The sequence below is a fragment of the Melopsittacus undulatus genome, chromosome 6 (assembly GCF_012275295.1).
Source record: "Melopsittacus undulatus isolate bMelUnd1 chromosome 6, bMelUnd1.mat.Z, whole genome shotgun sequence".
Lineage (NCBI taxonomy): Eukaryota > Metazoa > Chordata > Aves > Psittaciformes > Psittaculidae > Melopsittacus > Melopsittacus undulatus.
In genome coordinates this window covers 49,996,794-50,022,002 of record NC_047532.1, presented here as the reverse complement: position 1 = coordinate 50,022,002, position 25,209 = coordinate 49,996,794, and the positions used below count along the sequence as shown (strand labels likewise).

General features: G+C 39.6%; 1 protein-coding gene across 1 annotated transcript in view; it reads left to right on the top strand.

The window, feature by feature from the left end:
• Positions 1-13,370: 13,370 nt before the first annotated feature.
• The window catches only part of HMCN1 (hemicentin 1), a 209,674-nt gene continuing 197,835 nt past the window's right edge, over positions 13,371-25,209 (top strand). Inside the window, exon 1 of the mRNA XM_034064292.1 lies at positions 13,371-13,861. Within this exon, the coding sequence (XP_033920183.1) occupies positions 13,594-13,861 (268 nt within the window). The 5' untranslated portion in view covers positions 13,371-13,593. The remainder of the gene's footprint in view (positions 13,862-25,209) is intronic.

The window sequence follows — 25,209 nt, the reverse complement described above, 5'->3', positions numbered from 1 at the left end:
TAATTAAAGTGACTGAAGTAGACATCCCAGAAAGGCTGCAGAGAAGCTCTGATCACCAGGAAATTCACAACTCCTGCATTACTATCACCAGTGTTATTCAGTAGGAATACATTTTATCTTGGCATTCAATAAGCATAACTGAAAAAAATATGCTGCATTACATTCCCATTAATAAAGTTATTGTACACACACTTAAGTTTATATTTGAAGTTATTAAAGCATGAAGATCTTACAAATCTTTGCAACAGCTCATGCAGCCTCGGCAAGTAGAATGTGTGTGTTTTACAGACATTTGAAATGTGGGCAGCAATTAAATTTTGTTCGCTACATTGAAAAAGAAAAAAAAAAGGCAAATGAAAGAGAAAGTTTAATAGCAGTAGTGACTTTTCTTTTGAAGTAAAATCCTTTTTGTGACTGTTAAAATTCACTTTCATTTAGGCAAAATGTAGCTGACAGATGTGTAAAGGACATTTTCATAGAGTCATAAAATTGTAGACTGGTTTGGGTTGGAAGGGACCTTTAAGATCCTGTAGTTCCAACCTTCCTGCCACAGGCAGGGACATCTTCCAGTACAGCAGGCTGCTCAAAGCTGCATCCAATCTGTCCTTGAATTCTTCCAAGGATAGGACAGCCACAGATTGGCTGGACAACATCTTTCAGTGCCTCATCACCCTCATATGGTGAAGAACTTCTTCCTAATATCTAATCTAAACCTATTTTCTTTCAGTTTAAAGCCTCTTGTCCTATCACTATTTGATCTTATAAGAAGTCCCTCTCCAGCCTTCTTGTAGGCCCTCTTTAGGTACTGGAAGGCAGCTCTCAGATCTCCTTGGAGACTTCTCTTCTCCAGATTGAACAAGCCTAACTCTTTCAGCCTGTCTGCATAGGAGAGGTGCTCCAGTCCCCGGAGCATCTTCATGGCCCTCCTCTGGACTCACTACAATGGGTCCATGTCTCTCCTGTGTTGGGGCCACAGAGCTGAGTGCAGACTCCAGGTGAAGTCTCATGTGAGCAGAGTAGAGTGGGAGAATCACCTCCCTTGACCTGCTGAACATGCTCCTTTTGATGCAGCCCAGCACACAGTTGGATTTCTAGGCTGCAAGCGCACACTGCCAGCTCATGTAGAGCTTCTCAGCAGCCAACACACCCAAGTCCTGCTCCTGATGGCTGCTCTCAATCCATTCTCTGTCCAGCCTGTATTTGTGCTTGGGATTGCCCCAGCCCAGGTGCAGGATAGTTGCACTTGGCCTTGTTGAACTTCATGAGGTTTGCATGGGTCCATCTCTCAAGCTTGTCAAGGTCTCTCTGCATGGTGACCCTTCTCTCCAGCATGTCAAACACATCACATAGCTTGGTATTGCCGGAAAACTTGCTGAGGGCACACTTAATCTTACTGTCTATGTCGGTGACAAAGATGTTGAACAGCACTGGTCCACATACCCCATCCCTAAGGAATGACATTTGTCACTGTTCTCCACTTAGACATTGTGTTGCTGACCACAACTGTTTAAGTGTTACCATCCTGCCAATTCCTTATCCACTAAGTGATCCATCTGTCAAATCCACGCCTCACCAGTTTAGAGACAAGGATGTCATGCAGGACAGTGTTAAATGTCTTGCACAAGTTCAGGTAGGTTATGTCAATCGCTCTTTTGTTACTCACTAATGCCATAGCCCCATCATAGAAGGCCCCCAGATTTGTCAGGCACAATTGGCCCTTAATGAAGCCATGTTGGCTTTCATCAATCATCCCCTTACTTTCCATGCATCTTTGCATATTTTCCTGGAGTATCTTCCCTCAGCAGGACTTTCCCTCAACTTTTGCTAGTCTTCAAGCTTTGGAAAAGGGAGGTGTTTATATGTTTTACTGACTGGATTCTAAAATTCATTAAACCAGTCATGTTTATTAGTGGGCACAGAAAGAGGCTGAAAGAAGTCATACTGCGCTTTAACAGTGTACCTGTGGACTTAAGCAGCAGTCCTACTAATCTATTCCCCACATCTTCTGAATTATTATATGTGAAAACATACATAGCATCCTAATCAGTGGATTTAGAAAACATAATAATGAATATTAAATGCACAAAGAGGAGAAATGAAAAAGTTTATTAGACTACTTCAAGTCTGTTGTGTAGTCTGTCACGCAGTCTCGTACTGAAGTAGCAGCTTGTTCTGAGTACAATCACATTGCCTGCACAAAAAATGATCTGATCCAAAGCTGGCTGAAAATTAAGAAACTCGTTAATCTCAGTGAGTTTTAGTTTAAACCATTAATGAGTTACTGTTCATATTTAACTGTAATCAGTATTATTTCTGATGCCTTTCTATATAACAGCCTTTTGCTTTTAGACTCTTAGAAGCAAGAACTTGAACACAGGAGGTAAACCTAACTGGATTAGATAACTACATGGCAAGAGTGGAAAATTTAAATAAGAATTTGTCTTTTTATGCGTAGCCACAATAGTTTTCTTGCAGAAACTCAGAAACTCTATTTCTGTGTATAGGCCAGCAGATGTAATTGCAGGAACAATTAGTTCTCCTGGCTCACTAATGTTAGTTATTCAGGATGTAAACTTATAAAGATCTACTGGAGTTCTTCACAAAGGGCTTGTCATCAAGTTATACAAAGTAAGGAAAGGAAAATATGCAGCTAACTCTTTTGGACCAGGGACAAACCACAGGCAATGACCAAAGCGTTGCTTGATGCTCTATTGAGTTAGGATAGAATGGGCTTGCTTGTCTCACATGCCACTGTGGTTTGGCTTTAAATCAAGTTTTTTTCTTGCAAGCTAGATTTTGTAAGAGATGTTTAGCCTGTGACATGGCACTGGCAAATCTCATTTTAAACTGAGACCTTGAACGAGTGACAGCGACCACTGCTGTGCTTTGACAGCGGCCAAAGGATTCAGTGACCACAGGAAAATTACTGTTGCTGCTTGTAACTGTCTTTAATCACTACGTTGTTAGTACATGGAGGTTTTTGCCATGCTGCATCAATCTCATGAGGGCCATATGGGACCTCATTTTACACTTACTATAGTTGCAGACAAGTCTGTTGGCTTCAGTATGTATTTTGTAAGGTAAAGCTGAAAAGCCTGCAAGGGCTGTGTAGACCAGCTGCAGCTGTGGGTATTTATACAAACAATTAGGTTTTCTTGAGTCTTAGAAAAGGAGCTTGAAACATTGCCAACATAAATTGATTTATAACTTTTCAGATAACTCCTGTTTCTAGTTAGTCTGGAAACTTTATATGTACAGAGCTTTTTAAGGGTACCAGGACTGGACTTCAGTTCTGATGAGATGCAGAAGCTGAGAAGCAAGCAGAGAGCAGGAGGAATGGAAGGAAGAGCTGCCTGACAGCTCTGAGTTGCCCTGAGAAGACTGGCTTCTACATGTCACAGCATCTTAATGAGTAGGTATGGGTATAAACTGAATGTAGTTTGTCAGGTAATTCTTTTTTATTCATCTGGAGCTTTGTATGGCAAACCAGGTCCATTGGTTTAGTTTTTACTTAGGAAGTATCACATCCTTTCTCCCTGCATTTTTTCTATAGCCTCTGTGAACTAACATACTCAGTCTGAGCATCCTTACCTATGGAATTGTAAAAAGGAAAAAAAACAACAACAACAACAAAGAACCACTTTCTCATATTAACAGCTTTTACAATTACAGATTTAGTCACTAAACACAGTACATGATACCATTCTTTTTTTTTTCTATCCTTGCCTGTTTAAACAGCTGTGTGTCATAAAAAGAACACTAAATTCTTCTACAGTTGTGTATAGAGGAAAAAGTTTCTCTCCAGATTGGTAGACTAGTAGGTGACTACTAAATAATATAATCTGATCCTTAATGAATCAAAATATATGCTTTAAAGGACACTTGAATGCTGAAATAACATTGATCTGGTAAGGATAGTTGTTTATATGCATCATAGCACCCCAGTAAAGATGATGTGTGGTATTTGTTGCTCAAGAGTTATCAAGAGTATGAAATGATGCATGTCAGAAAGTGTTGCATACAAGAAGACCTGTGACCATGAGACCTGTGGCTCATGATCTCCAGCATTTATAGCTGGAGGACTGTATGTCACTCTGGCTTTTCTTGTTGAAGCAGGCATTTCTCATGCTTCTCCTAGTGCCCAAATAAAAGAAAATCTGAGCCACAGTTCTTAGTGGTAATACATATTTTTATGTCCCTCCAGGGGGAGGAATGGAAGTATCTGACTGGTGGCAAATATAGAGCATTGTAGGACTTACTAAATTTAAAGATTTTAGTCTGACTAAAGCAATTCAATTTTCAAAAAAGTAAAATCCCAGCTCTTAATGACAGGAACCTGTTTGCTAAGACTGCTCAGCTGATGCAAGAAGGTCAGGATCAGGTCTGCATGCCTGGATGTACTACTGCAGTCTGGATGATGCTGCTCCAGACTGAGCACCTCATCCAGCAGTGATCTGAGTCCTACTCTGGAGAATGGGTTGGATTCTTGTCTGGGGCTATCCTGCAACCAAACAGCAGACATGATCAGAGTGGTATCAATACACTTGTGCTGGCTCAGAAGTCTGTATTCTTTCCATCTTGGATGCAAAGGTCCTGGTACTGCTAATTCGTACTTTGGTCACCACTTGGCTCCCCACATTGTGCTCTGCAGAAGTGTACTTTTAAAATTCATTCAGGAAAGGGTACAGATGGTCTTATCTGGGAAACACCTGAGTTCTTTTGGTTGAAGAACAACAAAATTACACCAAAGGAGACATTTTATCTGGAAAATTTCAGAACAGATCATGAGTCTAACAAAAAAGCAGAGGCCTGAAAACAGGGTTGTAATGGAAACTGCTAGGTAACTTCATGATAAACAATGAATTAGACTAGCCATTTTTGTCTGTAATGTATGCATGCATATAACAACTGTATTTTGTAAGGGTAAGACTTTTTTATCATCCTTCCTTACGAAAAGCTTTTTATTCTTATTGTGAAAAAAAGCTCAAGCCCATTCTTACTTAACTCATACCTTTAATCATAGAAAATTGTATGCCTAGCAGGAGTTTCCTGTTTCCCAGTAGAAGGAGCATCAGACAATAATAAAACAAAGTCACGTGAAAACTTTGAAGTTTTAAGAACATCTTCATTATGCCAAGAAAAGTGTGAATGTGGAGAATATAATCCATTTTGGTAGAAAAGCTAGCTCTCCACTACTTAGAGTTCTTGGGAAGTTATATTTGGTAACTACTGGTGAGGTGCTAATTTACAATCTGGCAGGATTTAAAAGGATGCTTATGTCTTTCTGGGCTTACATGTAAAAATTGAAACTACAGACTAAAAAAATCACTCAGAAATTATGATCTTATAAATTGAGTGACCTTGGTTTCTTCAAATGCCAGGAAAACACACTTCATGTGCCAGAAGATATTAGTGTTGTCTTGCTAAAGAGATTTAGAGGAGGATATTTTAAAATGTGAGAAATATTTAAATCGGCCAAGTCTACTAAAATAAATAAATAAATAAATAGAGATCGGAACTGTGAGCTAATTCCTTTAACACTTTCATGGGGATGAGGATAGGTAGTGGGAAAAGTGCCATGCAGTTTTCATCACAGACTTAGCTTGTATAGACAGATGCCAGGAGTCTGGACTTACTGACTTACTTTTTTTTTTTTCCCAAATAAATATCTGTCAGACTTAAAAGAAGCAAAGCATATAAACCTGGAGAAGTAAACATTTATTTTCCTATTTTCTCCTCTGTTATATGAATGGCACTACACCTGAATGCATTTGTTGTTTAAGGGAGTAGTTCTTTTCATGATTTATGATCAAGGAAGTCTAGATCTCTCTTACTACCACTTTGTTAGAATACAGCTCTAGGGCAGCTCTTTCAGAAAGGTCTAGGCCTTTCTGTCATGAAGTGTTAATACAGTACTGTACCCTAACTAACTCCTCCTGAGAAAGTAAAGATTAAAGAGTACATTCCAAGGCATGAGGTGTAGTAATTAAACTCATGGGCTTTAATCCTCCAACTGCATTCCAGAGGATAGCTCCTGGTATGAAAGGAATGGGATGCATTTTGATGTTATCTATTATTTAAGTATCTATCATTGACTCCAAAATAAGCTTAAGTCTGTGGACCAAAATAACAATGCAACTGACCTTTGTAACAGAGGATTGTGATACCTGAAGTAATTTCCTCTTCTTTGGGGAATTTATTCTGGTTGTCAGCCAGGAAAGATTGTTGCTTGCCTGCAAGATGAGAGATTGAAGAGCTATATTGCTAGACTAATTCTGTTAGAACTGCATCAAATATCTAATCTAAAGTTCTTCAGTGTGTATGACTTGCTTATAATAAGAAAATTGAGAATAGTTCTTCACACTGAAAGTTGCTGTTTGCATGTTATAGGCTGCAATGTGATGGAATCCTGTAGATTTTCAAGATTCTGTTGTAAATAATTAAAAAATATTAATAAGACAATATGAAACTACTAACAAATGGTAGATTTTTCTCTGCTCAAGTAATTAAACCAATGTATTATTGGGCCAGCTTTGTAAAAATATGCCTTAAATATTTTTTTTCAAAATATAACCAGTACAATTGTTTTCTGAATTCTCATATCACTAGACTTTCTCTGTGCCGCTAAACTTACTTTCCAGAAAAGCTTTCCTGTAGAAGAGATTTGTGTAAATGTTATGTACAAGACATTTGGGTATAGGGATGATGTACATGTGTGTGTTTCTGTTAAATTCTGCTGATATCTGAAGATTGTTTTCAACCTTACCTGTGAAAAGTAATTTCGTGTTATATCCCCTAAAGTTATTAAGAGTAAAAATCCACACATTTTAAACCTCTTGTCAAAACATTTAAGTGTAATTTACCAGTGGAGGGAGATAGTGTTCTTGAAGCTCAACCTAAAGTTGCTAGTTATTTTCGTAAGGCAGCAAGGATAACTAACTGTAAACTCCATTAGAAATCCTGTTTTGGCTAATAGAATACATTGGAATTCTTGAGAACAATATCATTGCCAAGGACAAAATTTTAAGGATACGTTATAATAGTGCTGCAGGAGTTTTGCAAGCAGTGAAAAGAGCAATGTGTTGTAACATTAACTTATCTATTTTGTTACATCTAAACAACTAGGTCTCTATAAATGTAATTTGATGAAAAGTTCATGAGTGCAACTGAGTGTATATACATGTGCGTTTCTTGGAGAAATCAAATGGATGACTTGGTGATTAATCTCATTGATACAGGAGATCTCTGCTGTATAATGTTGCATGCCTCTGTTGTGAGTCTCTGCTTTCTCTTATAGTTGCTATGAAACAATTTAGTACCACTTTCTGGAAACCTAACTTGGAAAAGTCTTGGAAAAGTTATTTTTAAAAAGACCTTCAGGCAAAAAATACTGAAATCCTTCATAAAATCCTGTAGCAAAAGTTTAGATTAAAACTCAGAAGTGAAGAGATCTGTAAGTAAAACAGGAGGGACACATATAGTGGCATAGAACTGTTACTAGATGGGTGGCATTCCTCACCCATATGCTAGATGTAGTTGTCTACTACACAAGTGTCTCTATCTGAACTGATGATCACCTCTGACTCATTAATGGTAAATCAAGGCCTAGCTGGCATTCACTATATTGACCTGATCCCCGTGGACTGGAAAAGAAGGTTACAGTCCTTAGGGTGGATGTGGAGATATTTACATTTTAGGTGTGATGAAGCCCACACTGCCTCATGCACCGTATTTAGCCACAATATTAGAACCACAAGTAAGATGATAACAAGACTGGATACAAATAATTCACAATTATGGGTAATTATCATGTCTTTATTTTGTGGAGAAATTAAAAAAATCAAGTATAAGATTTGTTGATTTTCATGGAGCTTATCTTGGAAAATGACCTTTAAGGTTTGGTTCTTTTTTTGACTACTCCCACTGTTTTCATAAGGAAATACATTAGCTTTCTCATTAGCCATTTAATATCTTGAAACAATAGAGATTTAGTCTGATATTCTTTAATCTGATAGAGATTAAAAAGAAGTATATTCCTTAGTAGCTCTTCAGACATGGTGTAGTTATTTCTAAAACTGGCAACATTTGGACTGCAGTTAAAAACCAGAAGTGATTGTGAGTATGGGACCTTAGTCAAGAGAATGCCACCAAAACATATTGCAAATAGTAAGGAAAAGTTTAGTTGCTGGTAGAAACATTTTCAAAGAGACTAGGAGAACTTACGAAACTTCACAATGGAAATATGTGAAATATAGAATGTTTTCACTTTCAAGACTATATCTACATCAAATAACAGGTGTTTTTATTTTGCTGGTGTTTTCCTCCCTGCAAAAAAATTCAGGGCAGAAAGACACGTATAATCCCCTTTCAGTGCCAAAGAATTGTGAGTTACAGAGAAAGGAGAAAAATGATCTCAAGTGAAGTGAAATTTAGGTCTATTTTCCTCACTATTTCTGCTACAGATTTCCTGTGTGACTTTCAGCAAGCTATTTAGTCCTTCTCTGCTTTCATTCCTTATTTGTACAATGGAACTGTAAAGCTCAAGATTAGGAAGCCTAAGGATTTTGTAAGGACATGCTAATTACGAATGTGTTTGTGCTAAAGAGTGCATAAGCTGTAATGCAGAGAATAAAGATCGATAAAGATCAAGACTGCTTTGCCCAGTAGGTACAGGCCTCATACTTTGGATTATTCTCTTTTTTCATTCATCATTTTATCTACTTTTTTTTTTTCCTCCATGTAAGTAGAGCAGTTCATAACTTGGTCCTGGTCTTGAAGCATAACTGTATTAGTAAAGGCAACAAGTCTGCTTCTGAGCCAGAAACAAAACTTTTGGCCCCTGACTTTTATTTCTATGTCATAATCACAGGATGACCTGTTTTATGAAACTAATGTTTTTATAACCAAAACCAAAGTGATTTCATCTTGCAGATGAGAGATGATTCAGTGCTGTAGCAGGGTGAAATGGTCTCTTGGCTCAGGCACATGGTTTATTAAACAAACTACTCCAGTTGCTACAGCTACTTACTGCTGTGTCTAGTTCTTTTTCATTATTAAGTGACTTTTGAAATGTGTTGAATTGTGAATCAAGCTAACATTTATATTTAAACAAACTCCTGTGTAACACAAAAAGAAGACTGAAAATGGCAAAAGATTATCTCTGTGGGACTTCTAGGTTCTTAACAATGCAAAACATGGCATATTAAAAAGATCTAATTTTTACGACCTTTTCCATTAAAAGCTGTCTGTTATCTAGGAATGTTTGCAGAACACAGAAGTGCTAGCATTCACCTGTCTGCTCTGATTTTACTGTAAAACATTAATTGTTGAATCCATTAAAAATTCCAGCATTGCTGTGCTCATGATGCAGACTTGAGTTTAAAAAGGAAGCAATAACCATAAAATACAGGATGGCCAGAATTCAGACAGACATTAGAGATGTGGACAGTTCAAAATACAATTCTGTTTCCTGCTTATCTCTTTTCACTGAAGGGTGGGAGTAGGGAATATAGCTCATAGCTTGATTTCAGATTTAAACAAGCCTTTTGGAAAAGTGAAGATCAGAAACTTGCAGTTCTTCAGAATCTGGATTCTCTATTGAAAACATACATGCTGAAAAGCCAGGGTTTGTTTTCTTAACAAAACCAGGTGGTTTCTAGTCCTATGGATTTTGGAGAAAACTTAGAGTACATGACTCCTCTGAAGACTCAGAAGCCAGAAGCCAAACAAAAGTTACATGCGTGATATTTTTATATTTAATCATAGGTTTTGCATTGTTAGCAAAAGTTTCTCACAGGAAGATGTGTGTCTAGTGTGACTGAAACATTATGAGATTATTTGGTATAAAGGCTATCTTGTTCTGTCTTCAGAACAGCTTTTTAGCTGTATCAAGCAAAATGCCTTCGTCACAGAGAGGAAAGACGAGTACTAAAAGCATACTGTCAAAATGTAAGACCAGCTGCACAGCAGAATAATAGAAGTCACTGGCTGAAAAAAGGTCAGTGTCTACTTATCACTTCAGAGTTTAAACTCTCACCATATGACAGCATTTATGTGACAAAATCTTGACCCAAAAGTAGTGTTGGTCTTTTCATGGTCTTTGTAGATGAATGTGAAGATTTTGCCACATCGAACAAAAGATTAATCTACTGGTCCCTTCTTTTTCTTCTGCCACGTGTTTATCTTTCCTTGCAGATCTTAGTAGCAGCTCTAGTGAGCTGCTTTACCTGGTTTCAGTCTCCTCAGTGTACTTGCTAATTTGTGTTGTAGCATTCCTCTCCTAGGGTGGCATTTTAACCCTGTCATTCCCAAAAGCAGTGGTTCTGCACTACTTCAAAGCACAAAATTTGAGACCCAAACATTATTTTCAGTTTTGCAGTAGTGAATGGCTTTGATAAATACAAAGTTGTATCTCTCAAATGAAGGACTAGAGTGCCTATATATATAAAATACAAATACAGGACTAAGAACTAGCTAAGAAAACACTCTGTGAACTGGAGAGATCTTACAAAACAATATGTATACTTCTCACAGAGAGAGACAAAGCCAGATACCCAAAACAAACAATAACAAATCCCTCCTTTTCCACAACAATTAATCAAGTTCAAACAAAGAAAATAAAAAAGGATGAAAGGGACTTTGAGGAGGATTGGGAATAAAAGCTTTCAATTTGTATAGAGTTCCAGTGGAAAAATGTATTGTCAAATGCCTGTGACAAAACAGTTCAGAGGATCTGGTATACGTGCAGAACTTGCTGACCAGAAAAGAGGTGTCGTGAGAAAGAACTCTGGTAGATGCAGCCTGCTGAGAGTAGTCCATGGGATCCCAGGAAGAGAATCTGTTTTAGTATCAGCAGTTTGCTCTGTAATTAGAGAGTAGCATCAGCTTTAAAAACAATCACTTTGATATTCTCCTTCAGATGGAAACTTCAGGTTTTGAACTGCATGCTTGTTTACTATATGCAAGAATGAAATTGGCAGCTTTTCTTCATTAGGAGCCACTGAATAGTATTTTTTTAGCTGCAAATTAAAAAATGCAGCAGATTCACACACAAGCCCAAGGGGCGAAAAGTACTTTATTTCCTTACCAATAGTCTAAACAGGTGTATTTTCCCCACAGCATAAAGATTATGTGCTTTTTATACCTGAAATGAGCTAGGAGGAAAGAAGTTAAATGACTTAACTCTTCACCTTATCTAATAATGTGCAACTACCCAGGATAAATACAGAATAGTTTGGATTAGAGGGGACCTTTAAAGGCGATCCAGGCCAGATGAGTAACGCTTTGCTTACAGAATAACATTATATGTGTGGTGGAAGGAATTAGATAAATCCACATCTGCTGAGTTCTTCTATGCTACCAAATTGCATAAACAAAATGTCAAATTTCAACCCCAAAAGAACCATGAAAAGAACATCAAGGTGTCCTTGTTTCAGCTGAGATAATTTTCTTCTTGGTAGATGGTGCAGTGCTCTGTTTTGGATTTAGTGTGAGAATAATGTTGATAACAAACCAAAGTTTTAGTTGTTACTAGGTAGTGGTTACCCTGGTCAAGGACTTTTCAGTTTCTCATGCTCTGCCAGTGAAGAGGGGCAAGAGAAGCTGGAATGGAGCAGATACAGAACAGCTGACCCAAATAAGGCCAAAAGAGTATTCCATAACCCGGCACATCATGCCCAGTATATAAACTGGGGGAAGTCACCCAGAAGGGACTGATTGCTGCTTGGGATCAGGCTGGGGAGCAGATTGTTCATCTGGTGTTGAGCAGCTGTGTTGTACAACACTTGTTTTTATCAAGTTTTATTCCTCTCTCTTTATTATTATTACTATTATTGACATACTTTATATATTAAACTCTGTATCTCAACCCGTAAGTTTCACTTTTTCTTTTTTTTTTTTTTTTTCTGATTCTCTTCTCCATCCCACCAGAGAAAGGAGCAAGAAGCTGTGTGGTAGTTAAGTGGACAGCTGAGGATGAATCTTCTGTCATGAAGGTTAGGTTAGAAATGCTCAAAATTAGAAAGTAAGTGTCAAAGACAATTGTAGTATCTGTGTATACAAAAGAAATGCTGAGACTGTTGGAAATCATGAAGGTGGTAACCTGCTGTGGCAAAGCTATGTCTGTGGCGAAGTGGGGGACCTCCCCCCATTAGTGTACCCCAAACCTGGTTCCCTGTCAACCTGCCCCTGGCCCCCATCCTGATAATCTCCAGGTGTTTCTGCTACAGTGTGCTTTGACAGTGGCATGGGCCTGACCTCAGTGTTTCTGCATAGTTATTATTCTGGCATGCTGTCAAAATCTTACTGTGGAGAATGTTAGTGATTTTTTTTTTTTTCAAGAGAGGATTCTTTGCAAACTATGAAAATAATTATGTTGAAGAAATGCAAAATCAATTTATCTTGATACAGAGCTTTCTGCCTGCAAATTTCGAAGGCCTGCTGTGAATAATTAGCCTAGCCAAGCCTAGCACAGCCCAGCCAAGCCTAGCCCAGTCCAGCCCAGCCCAGCCCAGCCAAGCCTAGCCCAGTCCAGCCCAGCCCAACCCAGCCCAGCTCAGCCCGGCTCAGCCTGGCTCAGCCCAGCCTAGCCCAGCCCAGCTCAGCCCAGCCCTGCCAAGCCTAGCCCAGCCGGGCCTAGCCCAGCCCAGCCCAGCTCAGCCCAGCCCAGCCCAGCCAAGCCTAGCCCAGCCCAGCCCAGCCCAACCCAGCTCAGCCCAGCTCAGCCTGGCTCAGCCCAGCCTAGCCCAGCCCAGCTCAGCCCAGCCTAGCCCAGCCCAGCCCAGCCAAGCCTAGCCCAGCCCGGCTCAGCTCAGCCCAGCCAAGCCTAGCCCAGCCCAGTCCAACCCGGCTCAGCCCAGCCCAGCCACTTAGTCACTGTAAGAATGTGTTCATAGGAGCTGAGAAAAACATTCTGGAAGGGGCCTCGGGCGGTACAGCCTCTGGGTTTCACCTACTAGTTGTGTAACTGTAACCTAAGGCAAAGTAGAACCAATGCAGCTGCACACGTGGGAGCGATTTAAGTCTCGTATCAAGCGTTTGTAATAATGCAACAATAAATACACTCCTCTGTCCTCCTACTGACCAGGTCAAGTCAGCACCTCCGTTCTCACTTCCCTTGCCAGGGGTGGAACAGACCCCGGGTCCGTGATGGGCGGAGCGGTGAGGCAGCAGGCAGACAGGTACGCGGGGCGGCACCGGCCCAAGAGCTGCCCACTACCAGCCGCCGAGGAGGGGGCCCTAAGGTGAGGGGCGGGGCTGCGGAGGGCTACGGGAGGCGGGGCCGGGGTGGGCACCGCCTCAGCCCGTAGCAGTGGCTTTGGAGGTGGCAGCCGTAGCCGTGCCGGCAGCAGCTTTCCCAACTCGCGGCATGGACGGGGCTCAGCCTTTTCCCTCGGGGCGGCGCTGCCCCAGCCCTGCCCGGTAGGAAAGGCGGAGCGGAGCCGCAGCCGCGCTCAGACAAAAGCTGCGGCGCTTCCTGCCCTTCGTGCTGAGGGGAGCGGGAGGGCGGTGGGCGCCGGTCCCTGTGCTCCTCCGGGAGGGGCGTTCGAGTGCCTTTTTTGGCCGCCACGGGAGCTGAGCAGGCTGCTGGGGAAAATGGCTTTTCGCGGGGGCATCGGAGGGTGGGGAGCAGGTCTGGGTGCAGTGCTGCTGCTCGCCTTGTGCCCCCAAGCTGCGCCCGAGCTCGGAGGCGAGGCGGTGCCGGAGGGAGCCTCCACCCTAGCATTCGTGTTTGATGTGACTGGCTCCATGTATGATGACCTGGTACAAGTTATCGAAGGGGCATCCAAGATCCTTGAGACATCGTTGAAAAGACCCAAGAGACCGCTTTACAACTTCGCGTTGGTGCCTTTCCACGATCCAGGTAGGGATGTCTCCCTGGAGGGTCCGGGAGGGATCCGGGCAGGGAAGAGGGGTCTCCGCCGCCGTTTCTCGAAGGACGAAGGTGGGTTTGGGACGGGATGGGCAGCCGAGGAGTCCACGGAGGGCAGCGGAGGAGCGATGGTCCTGCTAAGGGCTGGCCTATACGGACGGAAGGTTGTGTTTTCTGCTCTTCTAGGGAAGGGTAAGTATTTTTGTCTCATCTTAGCCGTCCTTGTCACCCGCGTCTCCTCTGCCCTCCTTGGTGAGCTTGCCAGGAGGGAGTAACACTTTTTGCACCCCCACTCTTTCTCCTTGTGGACAAATACCAGCAGGCTTTCCAAGAGCCTTCGGGATAAACTGAAGTGGACTCTAGGCGCACTGTACGCACCAAAGAGTAGTTTAGGGGGCCAAATACGCCATGTAATAATTCTAATATGAGTTGATGCGGCTTCAGTGACAATCTCTCTTACTGGAGAGCATGTATACTAGTAATGAAGCTATTGGGTTTTTTTTCAGTGTCATTCAATTGGAGCACATTTACATACTTAATACAGTTGTACTTTTCCTCCAATCTTGTCCCATGTTTACATTCAGGAACTTGCACTGAAATTATTTACATAGTTGTGTTTCTCAGTTTGGGTTCTTACTTCTTTCCCTCACTTTAGGTCTTTTTTTGTGGATTTTTTTTTCCTTTCTTTCTTTATGCTGTGCATTGTGTGTTCCTGTCTTTCAGCATCTGTTTTCTATTCTCTTGCTATCCCTTTTCTCTGGCTTTCTTCCTCTTTCCTTGTCAAATATCTTCTGGTGACTTGAAGAGGAAATAGGATCAGAATGCCCCAGGCTGGTGATGCATGCTGTATTATCCAGTAAAACATTCTTAAAGAAAAAAAAATCAAAGAGCAGGGAACAGCCCTTGGAAATTACCTTTCTGGTTCTACTTTCCATGGGATATCTCAGAATATGATATTCCAGAAGTTAGTTCTTAAGAATTCTATTTTTGCAGGGATGTCATCAAAGGAAAACAGATACATCTTCTATATTCCCTTGGTCATAGATACTTCTGCTTACAAGATATGTGTTCACCATGGTTATAAATACTTTAAACAAAATGCTTGGAAAATTAGAGGAAAAACTCATCTATGCAAATTTTGCCATTTTGCAATCTGTAAGCTTGTATAAGGTTTCTAATTTTATTTATTTATTTTACTCATAAAGAATCCATCATTGTGGTATTAGTGTCTTGTCACAAAAGGGTCTGTTTATGTACCTTACTATTTTCACCTTTGATGTTTATGGAACAAGCATATATGGGACTTAAAAAGCATCATACCACAGAATTAAGCAAGAAGGAAGAGATTTTGGGCAAGTGCAGAGCCTAGCGCTCATATCCTTTTGGAAAACCAAGTTGAGTGTTCCCCTTGGAACTCTTTCTCCACGGATGGGGCAGAAAAATCTTCATGTTGAAGTGTTTTGGTTTCATTTTCTCTGCAGTCACAAGTTATGCATCTTCCCTTTCTGCTCCCAATGTGATTCACTGTAAGAACTGATAGACCTCTTTATTTCAGGGGCCTTAGTTATCTATACCAGCCATGAAAGCATCGTGCACTTCTAGTCTGCAGGTTTGTCTGGATGGTCCTTTTTCTTGTGTATCATCAGTAGAAAGAAATTCCAGCTTTTATATCACAGATAGTTCCAGTGCCTGGGTTTCAACATGGACCGCTCTCAAACCCTTTGTTTCAAAAGCCACTTTTTTCTTTCTTATCCCACGTGTTTTCTTTTCCTCATTCAGTTTTTCTTCTACACATTTTCTCCGTTTAATTCATTGTCTCCCATCTCCTTGACCCTCTTGGGCTCTTAAGGATCCTTTCTTCTGTTACAGGTCAATTCCTTTAATCATACTTGGCTGTATCACCACCTGCTTGCTCTGTATATACCTCACTAGCAGCAAATCCACTGCCATTTTCCTCGACTTGATTCACACTTTTCCCCTTCAGTCTTCTTGCTTCCTTGCTTCCTCCCCCATTCCCACCCTTTCCACAGGAGATCCCTTTCTTTGGCAAATGTTAGATTTCATTCAGTAGAGTAACTGAAACTTAAACCTGCAGAGTGCTGACCTATACAGCAAAGAACTGCTGGCAAACATGTATTGGTGTATCCTGTTACATGTCTCTATATGGAAGTCCAATTTCCCTGCACAGCCAGAGAGGGCCTTACTTTTTAGCATGATGAATAACTTTAGAGGGCATAAAGGTGTTTGAAAGCAGATAATGTATACTTTTAAACTTTGCTTTGTCTTAGTTTCTGAACACTGTTTCTCTTGATGTCCTTCTCAGAGTTAGAAGGACACACTACAGTACAGTGTCTTGAATTTTATAGGAGTAGCAGTTCAGACTGCTGGTAATCTGGTATCTTGCATCAGATGATGACCAAGCCTACATACTTGAAAAGAAATGGCAAGAAATACTGTTGTGACCATTTCTTTAACATCTTTGTTTAATTTATAGAGAAGTAACTTTTCTCAAAAATCTAATAAATATTGCTTGGATTATATTTCATAGCATCTATTTAATTTGCCTGGTGATGTTCTTTCTGAAGACTGCTCAACTAAACCACTAAGCATGAGATCATAGTTTCTTGTTGCTTGGTTTACACCCCCCTCCCTCCCCCCAAGTTGTCTGGTTATTTGCTGAACTGATTTTTCTTCAGAAAAGTGTGTTGCATATACCTGCCCCACAGACAGATTTTCTTACTGTTTTGTGAGGTACCATGCCCCATGAGGCAAATCAGACTCTACAAGGAGTGCAACGTATAGTTGGATCTCAGATCCAAGGACTTTCTTTTTTGTGTAAAGCTGCCCTGACCCAGATGCACTCTTTATTGACAGGTAATTGCAATATAACATTGGTGTGGATTTGGCTTTTTAACTCCACTGTTTTCCTAATCTATGTTGCACAGAGTATGCTGAACAGTGCCTCAGTCACTCATCTGGCAGTACTGCTTGATTTGTACTGATTAGTGAAACAGCTCAAGTGCTCTCTGAGCACCAGGAAGAAAGAGCTGTTGACAAGGAGAGTATATTCAACAAAATCATGTATTCAACAAAATCATGCAAGAATTTGTCTTTGAAGTGTACTTGATATCATAAAGTACAACTGAATTAAAAATAATTTGAGTTCTTTAAAAAACCTCCTATATTCTACTGGACTACACTGTTACCAAAGTGTCGCATATTAATGCTGCATTGTGATATACTAACATATTGTGGTCTTTAATGGTAGATTTAAATGTAGTGTTATGACTATTGCTATGGTATTTTGTTAAGAGTAATAATTAACAAGTATATTTAGTACCAAACCAGAGGGGTTTGGCATAGAATTGCAACCTACAGGAAAAAAAATTATAATGGATTTCACATTCTAATACTGCTGTACCATCTGGTGGTATGCTGAATCTCCATTTTGAAACAGCCTTTTGTTTTGGATTCTGCTTCATGTGGAAGCATGTGCAATGCTTTAACACATTACAGGAATTTTTTATTGTGTTTTTTCAATGCCTAAACATGACCGCAGGAGTTTTGTAGATAGTGAAAGGCGCTGTTGACAAAGAAATCTTTTGCCAGACTTGTGTTCAATGGAAAAACTGGAGGGGGGAAAAAATGTCCCAAATTAAGAAGAGTTGGCACAGGAAAATTTTGAATTGGAGCTAAAGCTTAAGATCAGCAAATGCTTTTGTAGTTGCGTGTTGTGGATCCTGATCTCCTACTAACTCCCATTGTATCCTGTGGAAATGGGATTGGACTTGGAAAGTCTTTATTTCACATCTGTGGCCAGCTTTTCTTTTTTTTCCTTTTTTTTTCTTTATGCCATTAAGGAATTTTGGAATGGAAAATAAGCTGAAGTGGACAAATTCATCTCTAGTATTTTTCTGTAAAATGATTGGAGTTGTACTAGTAGCAACCAATTTTGCAAGATTTAATCAAGCATCTTTTTAGTGTGAATGACTGTTTTATAAACCAAACTCCAATAATTAATTTTAATTACAACAAAAATGAAGGTAATATTTTATCTCTGGACTTTCTACTGGAAGTCCACTTCTGGCACAGGAGGATGTTTGCCTGTTAATACTCTGTATGTCTAATTTGATATGATTTATCTATGTATGATCTAATTATCTCTAAAATTTGCTATGAGCATCTCCTGACCCTTTTGCCTACAAAACAGATAGACAACATACTGCTTATCTGAAAAAAGGGAAAACATTGGTACTGCTTTGTTCAGATGGGAAAACAGTACTGAACTTAAATTGTCATCTAGGATCACAGAATAAATGTGTAGGAGAAACAGAAATACTCTTTTTTTTTGTGGTTGTTGTTTTGGGATTTTGTTTTTTGCTTGCTCTCACTCCTGGCTTTGAAAGTAAGGCTCTGGTAATATCATGGAGTAAAGTCCCGTAATTACATTTAACTTTATAACCTGGGATCTCCTTTATTTAAGAGACTTGAAATGCTGTATCCATAACAACAGTTAGGCTGCTGGGCCACATACTAGTTTGGAACAAGTTCTGAAGATCATATGAAAGGTCTGAGAACTTTGGTTTTTGCAGGTTTGATAGCTGGTTTTTTTTTTAGAAGCTATAATGAAGAAGAAATAATGTGTTTTTTTTGTTTTTTTTTTTTTTTTTTTTTTCCAGAGGAGGAAAGTAAGAAATTAAAATTGGGCTATTATTAGCATTAAGAATTTTCATACTTCCTGACATAGAAAGTATTGTGATTATACAAATGGATAAGAAATTGAGATGGGAAGCTGTGTGCAGAAATTGAGAAGTAGAGCTTTCCTATACATGTTAACTTCTGCCTTGAAATACTCACTTGCAAGTGAAGAAGAATAAAATTATCCTCTGAGGGTAGCATTAAAACTTCTACCCCTGCTCAGCTGAAATTCTTCCTGAAATTCAACTGCAGTGGCTGCATGGCCAGCCTTCCCAATATGAACCATCACTTTGTCTTTCTGTATCTGCAAGTAATCAGTATCACTGCCTCTTCACTGCCCAGCAGATTTCTTACATCAGACTCTTCTTGGTAGCTTTTCTCCAACATGATGCCCTTCATTTAGCCTTTTGCATTCTTCTGTCACTTGAGGTCTTTAGTCTCAGGCTTCACCCCCAGATTTATGGTTATCTATTAAACTTCTCAGGCAAAGGCTGAATGTATATAAATCGGTTGTCTAAAGCCTTTTTCCATTCAGGAAAGTTGAATGTTCCATTTGGTGTAGCCTGAAGAAGGCGGTCATTGTCTTCAGCATTCCCTCTTTTCTTTGGAGGAAGAAACGCTTCAAGATTTGATATTAGTTATACTAAAGAAGAGGAACATGGCTGTGGAGAAACTGCTTGGCAGTTTTCAAAGCAGGGAGGATAAGTTTAAGGGAAATGTGGTATTTTGTATTGGTATCTGAGTTTGTCTGCTCCGCAAGTGGCATTTGTACAAGGCATGGGGGCAGCATGAGAAAAATCTAGGAGCTTCTGTGGTGTGCCTTTCCTTTGTATTTCTCGTTCTGGGGGTCATGTAGACATGTTGATGTCATTGCATTTTTGGGTAAGAAATAGCACTTTTTTGAGGTTGGTTTGTTATCAGCTAGGTTGTGGTATGGTATAAACTTCTTTAGTACTTGGTGGGTGATATTCAGCATTGTGTGATGTAATATAGTGGGGTTTAATCAGGTTTTGAGTACACTGTGATGGAGCTGGAGAGATTAGAGAAGTGGTGGGAGAGAGATGTTGCCAGTGTTTTACAGTGTATCCTTTGCTTAATAAAGAGAGATTCAGTGCGTTGTTGCTCTGTGTTTATTCTGCACAGACCTCATGTGAGTCCATTGCATCCTACAGACTACATATATGAATTGGGAATCTCTGTTCATCAAAAATTGAGGACTTGGTAGGATCTGGCTGGGTAGGTCTGCTTGTCTTTGGGTAATAACTCTTTCCGCCCACATTCAGTGAGTCTTCTTACCTTTATTGCTAAGTAGAACTGTTTTAAAGCTATCTAATATTTAAACTAAAAAAAAATTATGAAGTTGGCAAGGAAGAATAAACTGTTTGCTGATTAAGCTCCTGTAGGCAACTGATTTGCAAACACTGGGTACTGAACAAATTCCCATAGTTTTTATAGGAACCAAAGAGAAGCGTTGCCCCCACTCTGTTTGGCAAGAGTAAGGTCAGAAGCAAAGAAATTTATTCCCTCCACTTAGTTCTAGAAGTCCTCTTACTTTGAGAGTTTCATATTTAAGTGGGTTTCATGTTATTCCCAAAATCCAAGGTGTGCAGTGGGGGATGTGATGGTGGAAATGTGCTAACTTAACAGATCCAATTTCCATGTGCTGGTGCAGTAGCTCTACTGATGCATCCCAGAATATCAGGTTAAAGTTATTATGGTTGATCTTTCAAGACTAGTGTTCTTTGGTGGCCCCAGAAATTTCAGAACACCTATCTGAAAAAGTAATGTAAATTGTTATTTTCTGGGAGGGGGAGATTAGGGCATGGGACTGGTTTATTTTGGAATTCTTTATCTATATAGTGACAGCAATAATGAATGCATGTTCAAGCTATGAGTTTTTCCTCCATGTTTTAGGAGATGCAATGTAAATTTATAACTGTTCAGTGCTGTCTTCATATCTGAAGACAATCAGAACTGAAAATAAGAATTGTTAAATCTGTTCTTTTGTGCCATAACTGTTGAAGTGCTGTTAGTACTTGTTATTTTACCATTTACAATTTTGGCAGGAAATACCCCATTTCCTTAAAGCCTAAAGTCAGTGTCTATGTTGTTTCTGCTACAAAGCAGAAGCTACTGCTGTCATCAGTTGAATGACAGTCACCAATACTGTGACTATACAATAGCAAACAAGTCCAAGTTGATAAGGATAAAGTCTAAAGCCCTTACAGATATTTTCTATCTCTGAGACTTCTGTGAAAACCATACTGATCATATATGAAATGATTATTTTGAAACCTTATATTCATCCTTAATGGAGACTTCTCTGGAAGGATTTGTTTAGGATCCCTCTAAAAATAGCTGTTGTAGATTACAGAAGATAGTATTGCCAGTATCAGAAGTTCCAAAATCTCTGAAACAGTCACAATGCTATAAGATCATCCAAAAACCTACTAGAACATCACTTAAAACTTTTTTTCTACTGTCTTAACTTTCTCTCTCCAACCCTGAAAGTATGTACAACAATAAATTTCCCCTCAGTTTCTTGAATATTTTTTGTAAGGGAAAGTGTTTTTATTCCTGTTTTTACTTGAAGATACAATGGTGATTGCAATTTCCTTTAGGAAAAAAGTGATAATGCCTCAAATCTGTTATTCTTTTCTGCTTTGCATTATGATTTTTCATGTCCCATTTGAAATTGTTGACTACTGAACTTATGCAGAAGCTACTTGTTCTATTTTGTTTTGCTATCCCCAGCTCCAAGTGGTGACAATTACATGAACAGCTTTGTAGCTCATTAGTAATGTATCCCAAAGTTATTCTGTCCCAGTAATTATTACTGAGGTTGTTCAGCAAATGAGGCTTTCTGTTTATCCCTATATGCCTGCTCTTCATAGCTTCTGGAGTCTGCATAAAGGATACTTGGTGCATTGTGTCACAAATGGCAGTCGTTATTACAGTGCTATTGCCAACTCAAACATTAGGTATGCAACAATGTAGCAAACAAGTTTACAGAGTTTTAAATTTACTCCTAAATACAGTGTTTTTTAATGGGAGAGCTTTCTGTCAGTTGCCTTAGAATTTTTACTATTATCCATCCTAAACAACTTTCAATTCTCAGAATGCTAGGTTTTCCTTCGTATCACTTACTATTAGTAGATGGCAAAATGTGGACTTCAGAGGATCATACAGCTTGCTGAGAAGGGAAGGGTGGTGTGTAGGGTCTGTAACCTCTACTCCAGATAAAACTGTGTCTTTAGATCACCTACAGGGAAATGAACCTGTCAAGAAACCGCTGGTCACTGTTCTTGGGGACATGGGTATAGAAGTGTAGGCATATGTCTCAAAATACACATTTGAAGAGCAGCACAAACCCACACAGTGACAGAATGAAGCTGTGGTTGGTCTTTCAGCTGCTGCTGTTCTGTGCAAAGATGTTTATTCCTGCCTTCCCATTAGAGGCTGCTGCCCTATTATTTCTGCTACTTTAACTATTTGCTGATTGATCTCAAAGTAAATATCACACAATACTGCATCAGATTAGGAAGTGATTAAGCTTGTGCCAGTTAAACTGAAACAGTGAAGCCTTGTCCCAGATAAAAAATGGCTGTGTAGTATATTTCATCATGTCCTGGATTACCCCAGAAGTGAGTATGGTTGTTTAATCACTCTGAAATGCAGTATGGAAGGAGGATCTCTGCAAGTTTTATTTTCTGCCTGCTTGAGCAGCTGAAGACTGTGCTTTCTCCTTGTAAAGTAGATACCTGAGGTGGCAGTGTCTGATAACGGGAAGCAGTGGGGAGAAGGTGTAAGAGCTGAAGTCATAGTCTTCTGACTGCCTCCATTCTCCTTCTTCCCTTTTTCCCCCCACTTTGAATTTATTTCTCAAAAGTTACAGTAGATTTTTTTCCATGCAATTGTGTATAGAAGCCAAGTTAGTATGATCCATGGCATTAATTATTAAACAGTAGGCCATGTTCCCTACAAGTCTTTATGGGAGCTCTAAGGTATGGCAAGAAAATAGAAATTTCTGGTGATGTATGCATCTACTGAATTGGTTTAAGTATCCACACATCAAGTTTCTAATGACTTATAAAAAGCAGGTATTTTATGCACATCCTCAATTGCTTTTAAGCCATGATTAAGGCTGTCTGTGAGATTGATATATTGCTTCTTACTCATCTGGAGAAAACAGTTATTAAATTAACAAGGAGGCATAAATATTGTACAGGTCTTTAGCTCACTTTAACTGAGGCAATAGTGCTCATTGTAAGATGAATTGTCAGTGAAATATACAGAGAGAAATTGACAAGGAGGCTAACAAAAAATCATCTGACTTTTGAACTAGCAACCTTGATCCTTTAAATTGGCAATGCTAGAATATCATGGAAAACAATGCCTTCTGTGATGTGGAGTTGATAGTGAGTGCCTTTACTGAAGAGAGGAGCCTGAGTTCTCAGAGAAGGAAGAGGAAAACACCCAACAAACACAAGAACCGAAGGCTGCTGAAAGTGAGATTAATCCTTAATCCTTGCTGAGTGCATGTTCACATGCCTTTTGAAAGCTTTATACTATGTGATACAGAGCTGGGGCACATGTTAACTGCAAGGGCGTAAACAATACTTGTCCTATATAGGGGTACATGGAGTGATGGGACTCCATTTCCTGGTACAAATTATGTTTAAACTTTTCTTAACCAACAGTGATTAAAATGAGCTTATATTGGATTGGTACTTTGCTGTGTGCCTGGCGTGTTCTTTGTCCTGCCATACCAACTTGTTAGAAACCTTGGAGCTACTTTTCTGCTGCATGGGCCTGAAGTATGTGTCTTTGTAGTCTTGGAATTTATACTAGAGGGCATTCAATTCAGTTGGTTGAGGAGCTAGATAAACTGGATTAGGGAGTATGGAAAAGGAACAGGTATTTAATCTAGATAATTTTGAATGTGGCCTAAAGAATTAAAGGAGGAACACTTTAGACAGTGAAAGCCCTCACATGCCAGTTAGTATATATTTTCCAATCAATGATTTGATTTTTGGCATATGCTATAGACTTTGATTTTGAAGTTGATGCATACATCAGAGAAACTATTGAGAACATATGTTTTTCAGTTTGCAAATGGCAAAACAATTCCTCTGTTGAGAGAGACTGATGGTGTGGCTTGATTGGCCTGCCACGCCTTGATACATTTTGTTAGGAGAAATAGGATGGATTCAATGAAATGTGTTCTGGGCTGTCTGCTTCATTTTCTTTCCTTACTACTGCCAGTGAGAATGTGTTTTACACCTTAAATACATTGTTGAATATAACAAATTTTTTTATAACATTTGCCAGTGTTCAGGATTTCCCGTTATAAGTGTGTTACACTCATGTCTGATTTATGAGATCTTTCAGTTCTGCCTATTGTGAATTCATGCTGTGCAGTTATTGTTGGGTGAACTCTGGGTTCAAGATTTGCATTTTGTATAAGGATAGTTTGCAATGTTGCATTTTTAAGCAGGATCAGAGTGGTTTAGGTCATGCATATCCGCTTCTGGTCTATGGTTAAACTTCTCTTGTTGCCTATTTAAGAACATGTGCAACCTATTCTTTGGTAACTGTAGATGTGAACTGAGCTTTCCCCTGTTTATTGCCAGAGGAGAAGCACAATGACTTCATGTTCCTAAAGTACTTAAGTGGGATCATGTCAAGATATATAAACCCATGGCAAAGAGGACAGGATAAATCCCATCCATCAAACACTTAACTGAAGAATCTTTGCTGAGAGCCTAGGTACCCAAAGGTTCCTTCCATAACTGACAAAAAGAAACTGGCACCTTTGTGGGGCAGTTCATTTCTTGTGAATCTTTAAATACTCTTTGGATGTCTCATTTGGTTTTGCCAGCTGCAGAGGGAACAAAGGTTACTTCAGCTGAAGCCCTGAAAATAAGCAAGTCTGCTTTGCCAAGGGTATTGGTGGATGCCTAATGATGTGGCTAATCAGAATGTCTTACACCTCATTTACCCTTACTGCATGTTGTCAGCAGTTTGAACATTGGGTGTTCAGCAGAGACCACTCTGTGTAAGCCAAGGGAGTAATACTAGTAGCTAAGAGGCTGATAATCATTGTGGGGCAAAGCCACAAATGGGGTCCATGGTGCACACCCTGAATGTGTATTGCTAATGTAAACAGGCTGTGTGTATTTATAAAGATATGTTAATTTTTTGTTCTGTATCCCATGTATCCTTCCATCTTGATATTCTTTGGTACACCTCTTCACAGAGACAGTGTGTGCAGTTTTCAAGCTCTGATCAAGTTGTAACTTTTTTCCTAAAATATACTTTGCCTCAGATTTCAGTCTGCAAGACATTACTGGTAAAATATATGCATATTTAAAATGACATATTCCCAGACACCAGGCCAACAGGCTGCATACATCACAGCAACAAAATATAATTCAACGTGTTGAATTTGTTTTCAGTAATGTATCCCTATTAGCAGTCTCATCTGTTTACTCTGGAATAGTGGCTTCCTTATCATATGCTCTTGGTAATACAACAGTTAGTGTGTGATATTAGGTAGAATGAATCATGGAATCATAGAATAGTTAGGGTTGGAAAGGACCGAAAGATTGTCTAGTTCCAACCCCCCTGCCATGGGCAGG